The 15,798-nt window shown below is 55.0% G+C and overlaps 1 protein-coding gene across 1 annotated transcript in view; it reads left to right on the top strand.

Moving 5' to 3' along the window:
• Positions 1-4,092: 4,092 nt before the first annotated feature.
• The window catches only part of SDC3 (syndecan 3), a 173,535-nt gene continuing 161,829 nt past the window's right edge, over positions 4,093-15,798 (top strand). The window contains exon 1 of the mRNA XM_030539206.1: positions 4,093-4,232. Coding sequence (XP_030395066.1) covers positions 4,152-4,232 — 81 coding nt within the window. The 5' untranslated portion in view covers positions 4,093-4,151. The remainder of the gene's footprint in view (positions 4,233-15,798) is intronic.

Genomic DNA, 15,798 nt, shown 5'->3' with positions numbered 1-15,798 from the left:
CTAGCATCCACTTACTAAGGTAAAGAGCCTTCAAGTTCTCACAGACCTTCTTCCCAGGTAGGTGCTAATCAACTGTTCACCTCACCGTGTTTGGAGTTTACTTAGCAAAGCTTTGCATTCAAATACCATTTTCTTTTTTATGGCAATTGAAGGATATTTTTAGGTTTTCCCCAGAAAGTGTGTGAAATCCATTAGACGGAATTAGCTGTTTCTTTTACACATATCATTTATCTCCCTTGCCTTATGCTGCCAACTACCACAGATTGTCCCCTCCCTCCTGGCCCCGTAGAAGGCAAATCAGTTTTTCTTCTCTTTAAACAGAGAACTATTGCAGGCCACCTGACAATGATAAGACTTGCCACTCGTTATCCAAGGCAATCCAAGGGTCTTGCACAGAGGAGTGAATGCGTTCTCACAGCTCTCACATCCATTTTAACAGATGGGGAAAGAGGGACTGAGACACCTTTGATCTTGTAGTTAAGACACTGAACTGGGACTTGGGAGAGTTGGGTTCAATTCCTAGCTCTTCCACAGCCGCCCTTTGTGACCTGGGACAAGTCATGTGATTGTTCTGTGCCTCAGTTTCGTCATCTATAAAACAGGGATAATAATACTTCCCCCCCCCCAGCTTTTGTCTGTAGGGGGTGGAGACTGTCACATACGTGCAGTGACTAATAACTTTCACATGGTGTTAATTTAGCATCCCACTAGAAACTTTTCTTTTAACTGGATTTTAAAAAGCAGGTGGAGGGAAATTCTGGTGGGAAGACTCCAGGCAGGAGGGAAAAAGAACAGTTACAGCAGTTGAGCTTCTGTCGGTGGAAGATGTATGACCTCTGGTGGGTTTGTGCCTCTCTTTTAACTGAGAGCCCTGGATTTCCCCTGCATCTGTTGTACAGCTGCTTTCCAGTCCAGGGACTGTCGGGATGCACATCTGAGACAAGATGGGTGAGGTAATAGCTTTTACTGGCCCGACTTCTGTTGGTGAGAGAGACAAGCTCTTGGGCTCCACAGTGAGGAAAAGACCCGCTCCTAGCTGCAGTGTAGACATACCTGTTGTGCGCAGAACCAATAGAGTCTACATGGAAGGGAAGGGCTCTGTAATGTGGAAAGAACCTTTCCCTGAACAGCGGGTGTGAGCCCTTAGACACCACAGTGATGGGCCATGGAGAAAGCTCTCAAGCCAATAGCCTGGGGCCAGAATTCCTCAGTTGTGCTGCTGGGGCAGAATGTCCTAGTGGTTAGCACAGGGGCATGGGAGCTGGGGTTTCTGGGTTCTAGTCCCTGTGGCTGACCTTACAATACAGTCATGTGTGGTGAGCAGGGACTTGAAAGAGGCAGCTACATCCAGGGAGCTTGTATAAGGGAAACATCTGGCTAAGGAGCTGCAGCCAAGCCCAGAGAGCTGCATGTAGAGGAAAACAGCAGAAGTACTTGCTGGACAGGAGTAAAAAAGGCCTGGAACCTCTTTTTTTCCCCTAAGTTCTGCTGACCTGGTTTCTCCCAGAAGAGTCTTGGGAAGGCTGGAGAACTTGCGTGGACTTTGGACCTTGCAGGTGTCAGTGAATGCTGCAGAGGGGAAGCTATTTTCATTTTGACCCATGAATGTTCTTTGTGTTCCTGTTTAACTCAACCCCCCGGAATACACTTGGGAGAAAGATTCTTGTTACAGATTTCACACCCTGGCCCCTTCGATTAAGAGGAGAGAATCCTCATGAGGCTTCCCAGACGTCCAGCCAAAGGTGGCTTGAGATCCCTAATGTACACAGCGAATGCACCTATTCAGGCGCCCCCAGCCCTCTCTCTCCTCTTGCCAGACTGCCCGCAAACCTCACTTGTGTGGCCTCCACTTACACGTGTGCTGGAGTCTGACAGCCACAAGCACCCTGCTAATGAACCCTCCCCTTTCCTCACCCACACAATGACCCAGCCCCGCCCCTTGCTCTGCTGTCTGATTATCGGACAGAGCCCAGGCTCCAACACACCCCTGCCAGCCTGGTGGGCACTGCCTACTGGGGCATGATTCAAGACCCAGCAGCAGCACCTTCCCCTCAGGACCCAGGCCCAGATCTATGCCATTTCCTGTGTGAGCCCCTGATCTTGCAGTGAGGTCTTTGTGCGTTGGACACCTGCATCCATGGAGATCATGTAGCTGGAGCAGGGCCCATGCATCCTTCCTCCCAGGTAGGTACTTGCAGACCGTGTTCAGCCCTATTCATAGCATTAAAGGTCACTCTATTCCAGACCAGAGAATTCCACGTCCTTCTCCCGCCCCATACTGAGCCCCACAAATTTGGGATTGGCGCAGCTTCCATACAGGCAGCCAGCTTAAGCCTGGGCTTGACAATGGCAAGAGATGAAGAATCCAATACTTCTAGTGGGAATTGGTTCCAATGATTAATCACCCTCCCTGTGAACAGTCGGTGTCTCCTTCTCATTGGAATTTGTCTGGCTTCAGCTCCCGGCTATTGGTTCTTCGCTAGATTAAAGAGCCAAAGAGAGAGAGGGAGGGAGAGTGCCTTAAACCAGTGGTTCTCAACTAGGGGCCTGGGGCAGGTTTCAGGGGGTCCGCACAGCAGGTCCGGCATTAGACTCGCTGGGACCCAGGGCAGAAAGCTGAAGCCCCACTGCATTGGGTGAAGCCTAGGGTCCTGATCCGCGCCACCCGAGGCTGAAGCAGAAGCCTGAGCAACTTAGCTTCACGATGCCCCCTGTGGCTTGAGACCCAGGCCAGGCAATTGCCCTGCTTCTACCCCCTAATGCCAGCCCTGGCTTCTATGTGCAGGAAACCAGTTGTGGCACAGGTGGGCGGTGGAGTTTTTATAGCAGGTGTGTGTATGTGTGTGCGTGGGGATGACTCAGACAGAAGAAGGTTGGGAACCCCTGCCCTTAAACCTCGGGTTTCCAGACCACAGATCATTCTTGTAGGTCCTCTCCGAACCCTCTCCAGCTGTCCGCACGCACCATAAGCCCAGCCTGCCGCAGCAGCAGCTCTGAGTGCAGGCCTGTGGCCCAAATGGCCAGTGTGCCAGAGGATGGGGAAAGAGGTGGGATCATTACCAGAGCCAGTCGAGGGTGGTGCTGAGTATGGGGCTTGTGAGCCTGCTCTGCTGCCAAGGGGCTATTTTTCACACAGTTTTTCAGGGATGGGGAGGAGATTAGGGCCCCTCCTTAGGACTTTGGCAGTAGAACAAACCTAAGAGGGGCTGATGGGAACCTATCTCAGTGGGGAAGGGGTGTGTGTGTGTGTAGGGATGTGATGAATTGTGTGTGTGTGTAGGGGGGATGAAGTGTGTGTGTGTGTGTGCAGGGGGCTGATGAATTGTGTGTGTGTAGGGGGGATGAACTGTGTGTGTGTATGTAGGGGGCTGATGAATTGTGTGTGTGTAGGGGGGATGAACTGTGTGTGTGTATGTAGGGGGCTGATGAATTGTGTGTGTGTAGGGGGGATGAACTGTGTGTGTGTGTGTGTAGGGGGCTGATGAATTGTGTGTGTGTAGGGGGCTGATGAATTGTGTGTGTGTGTAGGGGGGATGAACTGTGTGTCTGTATGTGTGTGTGTAGGAGGCTGATGAATTGTGTGTATGTGTAGGGGGAATGAATTGTGTGTGATTCTACACTTTGTGCCCATTTAGTTTCCCCAGCCTGGACCCATGAGCTGTTCCCATCCGGCTCCAGGGGACTCAGGTTGCTGCTTCTCTTCGAACCCCCTAAAAACAAGCCGGTGGCGGTGTGTAGACACGAACCCCGCCCCGCTACCCGGGCCCGGCCAGGGGAGAGGAGCCCGGGCCGAGGTGAAGCCTACGGTAGGGGGCATTGCAAGCCCTCCATCCGCCCCGGCTCTCCCCTCCCTCCCCTCCCCTCCTTGCAGGGAGGGATGGAGGCGGATCAGGAGCGCACGCTTCCTGCCGAGGGACGCCTCTGATGCTCGCAGGCAAAGCCGGGGGCCGGCAGGCAGGAAGGAGACGCGCAGCCCGGCTGGACTCGGCGATCGCAGCCCCAGCAGCCGGGAGCGAGTCCGGGCTTCGCCCCGCCGCCGCCGCATCGCTCCCGCCGCCGGCCCGGGCTCGGCAGCTGCCCGCGCCCCCTCCGGGGCTGCCTGGTCGCATCGGGAACAAAGGAAACTCGCCCCCCCCCCCGCCCCTCCCGGCATGAAGATGCCTTGGCTGGCGCCGGGGCCCCGGGCGCTAGGGCAGCTCCTGCTGCTGCTTCTGCTCTGCCACGCCGCGCTGGTGAGTGACACCTGGTCCCGAGCAACGGGGGGGTGGGGGGGGGGGCTTCCTATCCCCTCCCCCCAGCCCCGGGGGGATCTAGCCCCTCCCCCGCCCCAGAGGGGCCCCACCCACCCCGCCGGCACTTCCCTGCCCCCTGGCCCCCGCCCCGCTAGGGGATCATCATGGTCCCGTCCCCCCCCCGCTGCTGCGGGTCCGATTGTTGCATGACAAGAAATGGGTGCCCCCCCCCAGGTGCCCGGGCCGCCCTGGGAAGTTGATGGTCAATGTTTGTGCCTTGGTTGATCTCCGGCGGTGGTGCCCCCCCCCCGCACCCCCAGGGGCTGCGGCCGGGCCGGGCCGCATTGCCAGGAACAAGTGGCTTCGCTGGCGGGCGTGGGCGGGTGCATTCCCCCCCCCCCGGGAGCAGCACCGGCGTGTCTGCCAGGGAGCTGCGAAGCCCCGGGGTGTGTGTGTGGCTGTCTTGGCTCGTCCCGCACGCGGGTTTGGTGGAGGCGGGGGGGGCGATGTATGCGGGGCCATTCTAAGGTCACAGGGAAGCAGGGGGAGGGAGAAGAGCCTGGTGCTGCCCCCCCCGGGGGCGCGGGGGGGGGGAGAAGAAAGTTGCTGGGTTTGCAGCACGCACCGGGTGGCTCCTCCCGGAGCTGCTGCGGGGATGCAGGCGCCGGGGTCTGCTCTGTCCCGGGCACTAGCCCCGCCTCGCCTCGCGGCCCGGATTTCCACGCGCGGGGGGAGCGAGGCTCCGCATATCAACGCGCCCGGGCGAGCTGCGGCGCAGCCCCCGCGAGTGCCGGTTCCAGTCCGCGCCGCAGCCGGCTCCGGCTCCCAGGGGTTCTCCCGCGGGCGGTGCAGGCCTTGGGGGTGGGCTCGCCGGAGCAGCAGGTGGGGTCCGTGGGGCAGGGAGCAGCGGGGTGGGTTTTAGTGGCAGGAGTCGCTGCTTAGTGCCCGCTGTATGGCCCGGACTCCTGGGTTCGCCGTGGGGGGAAGGTCCAAATCCTCAGCCCGGGAAAGCCTGTCCCAGGGTGCAGTGAATGGGCAACTCCCGGGCGCTAGGGGTGCGGAGAGCACTGCCCCGGGTGCTGCTTTATTTACCCGAAGGACACTCCTGTTGCAGGTTGAGTTCTCCTCCCCCCATGGGTCAAAGTGATTATTTCCACACCCTTGGCATCCTGCTGCCTGAAAGCCCCAGGCAAGGTGTGGGTGTCAAACCCAACCCCAACCCACGCTTTGCAAATAGCCTGGCACCCAGCGAGCTCCAGGGAAGCCACAGGCTGGCGTTTCCCTCTCCCTGTGCATGGAGACAAGTCACAGGGACTGGCTTCTTGCCCATAAACGACCCTGTCGGTCAAACAAGAGCCACCTTTCACTATCTCCATGGAGAGTCTCTTGTGCAGTAACAGATTCTTTTAATGGGTCGGAGGTTGGCAGGCAAAGCTTCGCGCTCATTCATTCCTCCGATCATTGCAAACGCTGGCAAATAGAGGCACTGGGGGAGGCTCTGGGAGTCACAGCACTAGGGCTACTTTGAATGAATGATCGGGACTAGCAGAGTCTGCCACTCCTCATCTCCACCCCCGGTGGTTGTTAAATATGGCCCCTTTGTGTGGTATTTTCCTAGTGCCTGTGTGTATTTCAGCAGAGTTTCTACCAACGATTTTGTTTCTCAAAAGAGACAGATGCAAGTTTTCCCCCTAATGAGGCCAGTGGGCCTGATAGTGAATATGCAATAAGGGGCATGATCTATTTGTATGAACCAACCAGGGCTATAAATACTCCACCCTAACAGAGGTAAAGACAGGCAGATTCTTATGCTGAGTATCAATAATCTATTAAGCTGACCAGCACATTTTGCTATTGATCTGTGGCAGACTTGGTTAAACTATCAGCTTTATTATTTCACTGTTTACACACTGGCTAAAACGTTAGTTTCGCTCCTGGAGTCCTGACTACTTCTGTGTGTGGGTGATGGAAAGAGCCGGCTCAGATGTGGGCTCAGCACTCAGCTGAACCATGTTTGGGTGCTTGCATTTGACAGCAGGACCATTCTTGGTCATCTCAGAGTGGCTTTTGTCAGCAGAATCAGAGCCTGGTTATAAAAGATGTCACAACTTTTCCCCTCACGGCCCCCTCCCTGGCTCAGCTCTGCCCTCCAGTATCGCAGGAGCTCCCCCACACTCCCTCTCTGACTTTTGATGGTTAGTGATGTTTAGCTCCAACTTCTTACATGTTGTTTAATCCCCAGAAAGCTCGTCACTAGCAGGAGACCGCAGACCCCAGGTGGTGTTTGCTCCATGTTTGATGGTAGCTCTTAAACGAAACCTGTTTCACACCCCTCTGGTTACCCACCTTAAAGCGTGTCAGAATTCTGAACTCTGCGAGAGCTTGGAGCGTCTCTTGTGGCTGAGAAGAGACAGGGCTTGGCTGTTATGGGGGATTCTTTCTGGAGGCTGCTGGGCACAGACAGACCCTGTGGTCCCCTCTGGCTCCCTAGCTCCCCGGCTGACTAGCACAATCGAGTGGCACCATTCTGTGCTTGTGAGCCTGGCCCAAAGTGCTGCTTGAGCACGTGTGCTGCCGCCATGGACCCAAGCACCCAAGTAGTGGGTGCTGTCTCCCTGCTGGATATGCTGACACTCCTCGCCCGCTCTCTGCCACCTCCCTTCTGCCATTCCTGCTGGGGCAGATCCCTGTGCAGAGTGGATCCGTCCGTGCCAGAGGAGATCAGGAACCAGCCAGTTGCTATGGAAGCAGCTCATCTGAGTGGGCATGCTGGGAAACAGGTAGATTTTTTTTGGATGGTGAGGGAATTACGGGATAGCTCCCAGGGAATCATGGGACAGTGGGAGTCTGACCTCTCCTCTCACTCCGCTCTGCGGTCCCCAGAGGACTGGGTGTAGCTGTCCAGATTGCACCCCTATTTGGAGCAGAGCTGGGAGCCGTGGGATGTGCCCCCCAGGCATGGTTCTTGACTCATAGGTGCAGCCTGGGCACAACCACGTGTATGGGTGCACTGATTCCTGTTAGCTACAGTCCAGAGACTGCACCTTGTTAAGCACAGAAGTGGTCACAGGGGTTCCCTAAATCCTGGCCTGGATTTCACAGTCATGGAAGAGAGGGCTGACTAAAACCCACTCTTCACCTTCCAGTGATATTTCCCTTTTCCCTCCTACCTGTAAATTTCAGTGCCCGATTTCTCCTGTTTGGGCTTTGAGTGGAAGGACAGAATGACCATTTGCTGACATCAACCAATTAAAATCGGAACCTTTCAGGCCTATTTACAGTAAATGCAAGAAAGGATGTTAATGCAAGTTAGCAAATGTGTTAATGGGGTGTTAATAAACCCTTCGGTTGATGGTGCTGGTAGGGAAATGGTTAATTGGGGGATATTTCTCTTCTCCCTTAAATTCCAGTTCAGTAAGAGACTATTTGCCGTCTGTTGCCTGGAGCCTGTCAGTCCTCTTTGCCTGTCAGGAACGGTCTCTGTTATGGGCTATGGGCTCCCCCATCTCCGGCTCCCCGAGGGGACTGAATCAGGGTTGCCGCTTTGGGCTATCTGGTGAGATTCGAAGCTCTCGTGTCACTGAGGAGGTTGGGGTGGGATGTGCTGTCTTGAATCAGCAACGTTTCATTGAATCCAAATGTTGTCACCCTCTTGTGACACAAGGTTGGGATGGGCCAGCATCTCACTGGCTCTGAGACAGATTTGGGGAGCCGACTGTGGCCCCCGAGCTCCACTCTACGGGGTAATAGCAGGCCAGGTGCATCCCCCATCCTGCCGGATCCCCCAGCTAGCATGTGAGCGTCTGTTTGCATCTATTGTTTGCATGCGTTGGGAGCGTGGTAAGGAATGTTGGAGCACAGCCGTTCCGGGTTTGCTCCATGGGGGGGCCGGTGGCACTGGGGGGCTGCCCAACAAAGCAGCAGTGTACTGGCTTCCAAATGCCTGCCACTCACTGCTCCGGACTTTGGAACGACTCGTGTAGGCAGGGAGCAAAGATTGGGCCTGTCCGGGTGTTTGGGTGGGACTTCTTCCTTGGAGCCTTCTCTGGGGGTTACAAACAGGTCCCCCTGCAGCCCTCCCCAACACAGCCCCTCCTTGGCACCGGAGCAGGGCTGGCTGGGAGGGGGCTGCTGTGAGCAGTGGCACCACGGGGATGGGTTCTGTGTGGTGCCAGGGTGGGGCACAGCAAAGGAGTCTCTAATGCAAAGCTCCAGGTTAGGGGGCTCCCTCTCCAAATGGGAGGGGACCCGCAGCGCATGCGTCTATCATCAGGCTCGGCCTGCCAGAGCCTTCGCGTCGTCTTCCCTCCCGAGATGAATGCCAGAGCCTGACATGCCCACCCATGCCCAGGTCCTCTCCCCGACATAAACACTGACCCCTGAACTCCCGGGGTCTCACCGTGTTAGCCTGCATGGAAGACAGTGCAGGGGCTGGGGGCTGCAGCAAGAGGGTGGGCAAGAAACCCAGGCAGGGTGGGAATGGGGTCCAGAAGGGGCAGGGTGTGAGGTGTCCGTTAATCCATGTGTGAGGCGGGGCAAAGGATCCAGCAGCCTGGAGTGGGCAGGAGCTGGGGGATCGTGCACACTTGTGACAGATGGGAGGGTTTATGATGCGTCCCTGGCTTTTTTTAGCCAATCCGGAGCTCTTACTTGCGCTGTGGCAGGTGCCGATGGGAATGACCGACCCTCCTTCCCCTGGGGACTGTGTAGCAAGGAGGGATGGTTCCCCCTCCTGCCCTGCCTGGCTGTGACTTGAATGCTCACGTTGGGCCTATCAGCATTTACTCCCCGTGTGAAAATAGCTGCTGGCGGCTAATCCATCCCTGGCTGTGCTCACGCTCTCCTTGGGTGTCTGGCCGGTGCCAAGCGGCGCTGGGAGCAGAGGGGGGCATGTCAGGTGCGATGCTTCTGTTCCCAGGCAGTTCACCAGGCTCCCTCCATGGGCTGGGAATGTGGGCCTTTCTGGGATGTCAGATTTCTTGCACCACTGCATTGGGGTGATGAGAGGAGCCCCGGGATGTAACCACAGGCATCCGAACACCTCTCCCATGCCATCCAGGGCAGTGTGAAGTTCCATAGGACAACCAGCTGCACACCTGGTGGCTCTGATTTACAATCATTTCCCTGCGCCTCAGTTTCCCTCTTCTGTAACCCAGGGCTGTGGCCTATTGCTGGCTCTTGGTAGAGGGTTGCTGATGCCCCGCTAGAGAGCTAAAGGAGAATGGGCACCGCATTCTTGCCCAGGTGAGAAGATGCCAAGTGCAGCATCTGGGCCAACAAGCCAAAATCTGGGGGGCATGTGCGTCTGTCCATCTGTCTGCAGGGGACAAGGCTAGTGGCGGCTGTGCTGCGGGGAGGCCCGAGGTAGGAGATGAGGGCTGGGTGGTACTGGGGCAGCTGTGACTGTGAGGAATGGGGGGGACGGGGATGCTCCCAGTAGGTGGGCAGGGGAGTGTGCTGTAATAAACTCACCACTTTTCCTTCTGTGCTTTTAAATTACCTAGAATGAGTCCATATAACTGGGAAGCCCTCTGCTGCTAGAGGGCCGTGCTGGGAGGGGAGTCCCTTGGCAGACTCGGCTTTGTGCAGAAATGAGGGAGAGCCTCTGCCAGGATTCGGTGCCTGTTAGCAGAGGCGTAATGTGTGCACAGCTGCCTGGCAGCCCTGGGCGGTAGTCCCCCAAAGGCATGTGTTTAGGGGTCCAACTCTTTCCCACTGGTTGCTGCTTCCCCGGGATGCCCTGCTCTCTGTCCTGCAGAACCCCGGAAGTCAGTCTGGGTCAGATGGGGCCATCTCCTTCCCTGGGGCAGAGGGTGCTAGGTGGGAAATACTCGGTTGTTTTAAGCAGGCTCCAAATTCTCATGTATCCCAAACTTGGACTGCTGTCATAGAAATTGTGATTCTCAGTCAAAGCCATGGTCCAGCCCAAGGGTCTGTCTCCAACATACTGCAGAGGAAGATGCAAGAACCACACAGGAGGCAGATGTTCCTGCAGCAAGCACCTCCCATCCGTCTCAATGTATCAAATTAGTGGCCGCGTAGGACTGAATTGTTGCTATGTTGCAGGCCATGGGCACTTAGAACTTGAAGGCATTAGCTAGGGTGGAACTTGGATCTACCTCAAAAGAATGTAAGGGCTCTGCTCTTGAGTTAAAGGAGAATCACCACTAGCTGTTAGCAGTATGGGGCCTATAGTGCACAGTTGAGCAGTTCTGGTTGCAGCCAGTAGAGGGCAGTGGTACACGACACACACACGTACAGAGTTTATTATATTCGCACAGAAGGGTCTTGAATCCTACCTTGTTTCTTGGAATACCCCGCCTGACACTGATGCCCACCCTGCACTTGCTCTTTGGACAGGAAAAGGGAAGCTGATCTGTGTCCTGTTCTTTGCTACCTCTGTCAGGAGGAGGCAGTAGCCATCCTGACAGAGAGGCACCTGCAGGGCTGCGTGGCTCCAGGGGCTGAGTCTGCTACCTGGATTATATACACAGACGTGGCCAAGAGCATACAGAGTGATTGTTTCTGGGTGCCCAGCCTGAGACATCTAAGAGGGGCCGAATAGTCAGAGAGACAGAGCACTCGCCCACAGAAAAATGAAGCTCATTTCAGAGGCTTCAGGTTGAACACCCAGAATCGCTCACTTATGAAAATCCCGGCCATTGTGTATAAGGGGGAGAGCGTCTAGGCTTGGCAACAATACAAATGAGTATTGAATCTGAGGGATGTGTTTTGTAACACGGTGCCTATACTCTAGTAATGAGCACTGCAGCAAGTGGGGTCTGGCTCACCCCAGTATCCAGTGAGACCCAAGGACAGAGACGTGAGTCTGGTCCTGTGTTTGCTGCTGACCTGGCTCAGTTTTCCTGTCTGTGAAATGGGTCTGATAATGCGTGTTGAGGTCGCCAAGCATGTTACTGCAAGGTGCGAGCGTTTCTCACCGCTGGGTGCTGCGGGCTGCTCCCTGATGCGGTGCTTTGTTTCCATTAACGGCACTGAACTCTGCAGTGAAAGCCCAGCCTGTAGCACTGACTCCAAGATATTCATACCTGGCTCTTCTATAGGGCTTTTCACCAGCATTTATCCTCACGGCACCCTGGGAGGTATGAAAACGCTGTGATCCTCATTGCACAGATGGGAAGCTAAGGATTTTCAGTGGGAGTTAGGCGCCTAAATACCTTTGAGGTTCTAGGCCTGAGAGGCTAAGTGACTTGCCCAAGGTTACAGAGGAAGTTTGTGGCACTGCAGGAAATTGAGCCCAGGTCCTTGGCTAGTCCCTTAGGCACCAAGGGGGCTTGGCTGGGAGAGGGGACTGCGGCGGAGACACAGGTCTACAGTCCCCTCTAGGGCACCAGCTCCAATCCACCCGCCAGTGTCATGTTCTGTTGCCCTGGCAGATTGTATCTCCAGCCTGCGGCTGGGAATGTGGCCCCCTGCCCTGAGGGTTGCTGTCGCTTGCAGACAGGACAAGTGCCGAACGGGTCGTGGAGCCTGGCACAGAGGGGTGGGCAGGGACGGGGCCTGTTGCTTGAAGGGTGTGTGGGTGAAACTTGTGGTGCTGCCCAGGAACAGAGGGCTCCAGCTGCTGGCATGGCTGGCCTGGTCTCTCTCCCCATAGCTCCCAGGGTGGAAGGGCAGTCCTGGGACTAATCCGTGAGGGGAAGAGCTGAGCTCTGGGATGCAGAGGTGTGGCAGTGATAGGGTTTAACAGGAGAGGAGGTTGGGAGAGCTCGGGTATTTTTAGCCAGGCGGGACTATCGCCCAGTCAGTGGCCACCGCGTGACTTGGGCTGTGTGCGTGTGCGCAGCATGGATCTGGCTATGACAAATCAGGCAGGACATGGGCAGGCTCCTCCTGAGATGCTGCGCTCCGGGGACTGGGAGACAGGTTGCCTCCTGGTCAGCACTGCCATCCAGCTCCTGTAGGGCCAGGGGCTGTTGCTGTCCAGCTGCGAATGTCTGTTGGTATTTACACCCAGCCAGGGATCTCCACGCTCGCCTTGCTGCAGAGACGCTGGCATCTTCTCTAAGGGGCTTTCCCGGAGTTTCCTCCCCAAAATGGTCATTAAAGATCAAATGAAATAATACCCAGGCTGCAGAGAACTGGGACCCGCCAGCAGCTCCTTGTAATGCGCCAACGGCCCCTAGCGGGCAGGGTTCTCAGGCTCTGTGGTCCAGAGGTGATGGAGAATGAATGCAGTGAGAGTCTCCCAGCTGATTTCAGGCTCTGCCCTTCTTTAGCTTTTTAAAACCATTTCCTTGTGTTTCACAGAGAGGTTTGTGGGTGAGCAGATGGGTAGAGGGAGGCGGGCAGCGCCGAGGCGCGCTCTGCACGGGTCGGGAGGCGGGGGCGCCGAGGCGCGCTCTGCACGGGTCGGGAGGCGGGGGCGCCGAGGCGCGCTCTGCATGGGTCGGGAGGCGGGTGCGCCGGGCAGTGCTTGCCCTGGGTGGGGAGCCCTTGGCAGGATTGTTCCTTTCTCTCCAGTCTGTGCTATCGACTCTTCACTCTCATAAGCACTAAACTGACCCAGCTTAAACAGAGAATTTCAGAAGCTCGATGTATGGAGGGGAGTGACTGGGTTACAAAGTGCTTATTTATGTATTTTTAATGTCCTGTAAACCATGGTAGCTAGATACCAGTGTCCCTGCCCCCACTCAGTAGGGGTAGCATGGGAGAAGCAGGGGAAATGTCCTTGCAATAACAATGTTTGCAGCGGTGTTGGATAAACATTCAGGAAACTCCTAGGGGATGGGATGTTTTTTCTTTGATCTCTGTGGCACGATGGCCAAGTTCTCTCTCTGCCCCAATTCAGGGAAGGTGCTTAAATCTTATTGACTTTGTGCCGTGGACAAATGATTTCTCTTCTCGGTTTTCCCTCCCCCGCTTTGTGTGCTGTATCTGCTGGGATTGTAGGATCTTTGGGGCAGGGACTCTCTCTCTCTATGGGTCTGTACAGCGCCTGGCACAACAGGGACCTGATCCCACCTGAGGCCTCTGTGTGCTTCTGTGATGCAAATAATAATAAAGAAGACGTTAGCCAGCCCTTATGAAATGAAAATCAAATTCTCTCTCCTGCTCCTGGGCTGGTTCAGTTGCCAAGCTGAGAGCAATGCCGTTCTCGCAAAATCATCCCCAGTACTAAATAAATCATACCAAGAAATGGACGCTCAGCAAGGGGCTGGATTGGGTGATTGGAATGCAGCCAGCTCAGTTCCCCCTAGACAGGGGGAGGGGAAGTGAATGCTCCCGAATCCACACAGGGGAGGTCTGTCCGTCTCTTCCCAGCCTTTGGCCCTAGCTCCGGAGTCCCAGTCTGCTGTAGCCTCCTTACTCTAGAGGTTGTCTGTAATGATTACCGGTGGTTGTCAGATGGGCCTTCCGTAAATTGAACTGGAAAGGTCACTGCTCGGCAGCATGGCTCCCCCTGGTTGGTGCTGCCACCAGTTTGCTCCCTCGGGCCATATCCAGTGGAAATGGTTATCTCCTTAATAGGTTTCAACTCCAGCATGTTGACTCTGCAGAAGCGAGTTTAATTAAGCCCTGCTCTGGGGCCATTACTGGTGGTCGCGAGGGCTGGTGGGGGGAGTGTGTGGAACAATAACCTCTTGTGTAAAAGGAGAGTCGGCGAGGATGCGTCACCCAGCAGCTCAGCATCCTTGCCTCCATGGCCTCCTTCTCGCCGCATCCTCTGTCTCCACGTTGCCAGGGAGAAGCCTTCATCTAAAGCAAAGCAAATTCCTCCTAGCTGGACTCCCCATCTTCACCAGAGCTGAATGTGGTTCCCCGCTGTTTCCCATTCCAGCTAAGGGAGCTGTTGGTTTATTTCAGTTTGGTTCTTCAGAGAGGATGGTTTAATGTTGCCTGCTGGGTGTCTCTCTCGATGGAACCTAGTGTCCTTCCAAGCTTTCCTGGAGGATGCTCTGGTGAATAATCAAAAGCTTTGGCCCCTTGGTGAGGAACCGTATAGAATATCTTAACTGGCAGTGTTTTCCCTTTAAACGTGCAAAGCCAGGCTTTGCCTCCAGGGACTCGAGAAGGTGTCTTGTAACAGGGTGTGAATTTGTGGGGGTTGCTGCATGGATGGTTGTGCAGCATTTGGGGGGTGACTCTGGAGACAGACAAGACAGGCTCAGCCTTAAACCTGGAGATGTCTCTGCCCATGTCTGGGTTTTAGTGCCGGGGAAGGGTGGAGCCCGAAGTTCCTTCTTTATCCAGGAACTGCAGTCAGGCTGGCTTCCCTTCTGGTGCTTGGAGGGGTCAGCTCTGGAAGAATGGGGGATGTTCAGCTGCCAGGGCTTGTTAGCTACTCTGCCTCTCAGAGTGTCAGCAAGGAGGACAGTTAATGCCGACTATGATGATGGTTCTTGTGATGGAGGCATGAGGCTGAGAACAACCTGCCTCCTTTCATGGAGGCGATGATTTGAACTAGTGTCCTAGAGGCAAAAGTCTCTGCACCCCTCCCATCCCCCCATCCCCAGAGCCATCCAGGGGCTGGTCTACGCCAGGTAACAAACGGAGCCGTATCAAAGCAGGACAGTTCTGTACTGACATAGTACAGCGGGTATGCACCAGCACTTTTCACAGGATGTAAATACCGTGACGGGAAGGTGTCTCTGCTCCGGGCTGGAATTTAGGAAGACAGAGAGACCCCAGATAGCCAAGAGCCCAGTGGTTAAAGTACTTGCTTGGTGTGTGGGAGACTCAAGTGTAAGTCCTTTTTCCGAATCAAATAGCGCAGGAACTAGAAGTTGGATCTCCCACATCCTAGTGGGTTGGACTAGATGACGTCCTGAGGTCCCTTCCAACCCTGATATTCTATTATTCTAGGCAAGTGCATAAATTGGTGCTGTTTGGGGTGGGGAGTTGTGTGTGTGTGTGTGTATATATCTCTCTCTCTGCTTTATTTGTCACAAAAAATATAGACAGTTCTCTGGTTTGTCCCCTTGTGGACCGGGAAAAACGATTGAAATCACACAAATGTTCCCAGGGCAGGAAAACTGTTTCTCCCCCAGCTGTAGAAATGTGTCTCCCTGTACAGTGTGAATTACACCCCCCTCAATTATTTCAGTGTGAGTTTGCCTGAAGCCCCCTGCTTCCAGATGTAGAACTGCAGCATCGTCACCTGTCGGATGCCGGGAGACAAAATGGGGTGTAACAAGCCCCCTGTTGTTCCGGCACTGAGAGCTGTAATGTAGCATGAGAACCTTTGTAGGGATACCATCAACACTGCAGTCCATCATGAAAAACGATGCTTTGAATTTTGTTAATTTCGCTCCTCCACCAGCCTTTTTTCTTGGATCCTGCATGGTGGGTAGATGAAATATCCTTTAACTATCTGAGTCCCTGCTCTGGCTCCGCTGATGATAAATCTCCGAGGGAATTTTAAATGATTATGTGAGATCTCAAACCAAGGTCCTGACCACTTTCAGGCATTAAATCTTCCCTGGCAGCCTTCCCAGCCATGGGCCACATTCCAATATGAGTAATTACATTCTCTTTGCTGAAATTTCCCCTGCACTTTAAAATGGAAACGTTTTATTCTTCACTTCCCTCTCCTGAAAATACC

Source organism: Gopherus evgoodei, chromosome 20 (genome assembly GCF_007399415.2).
Source record: "Gopherus evgoodei ecotype Sinaloan lineage chromosome 20, rGopEvg1_v1.p, whole genome shotgun sequence".
In the NCBI taxonomy this organism is placed as follows: Eukaryota; Metazoa; Chordata; order Testudines; family Testudinidae; genus Gopherus; species Gopherus evgoodei.
This window is presented reverse-complemented; position numbering and strand designations above follow the sequence as displayed.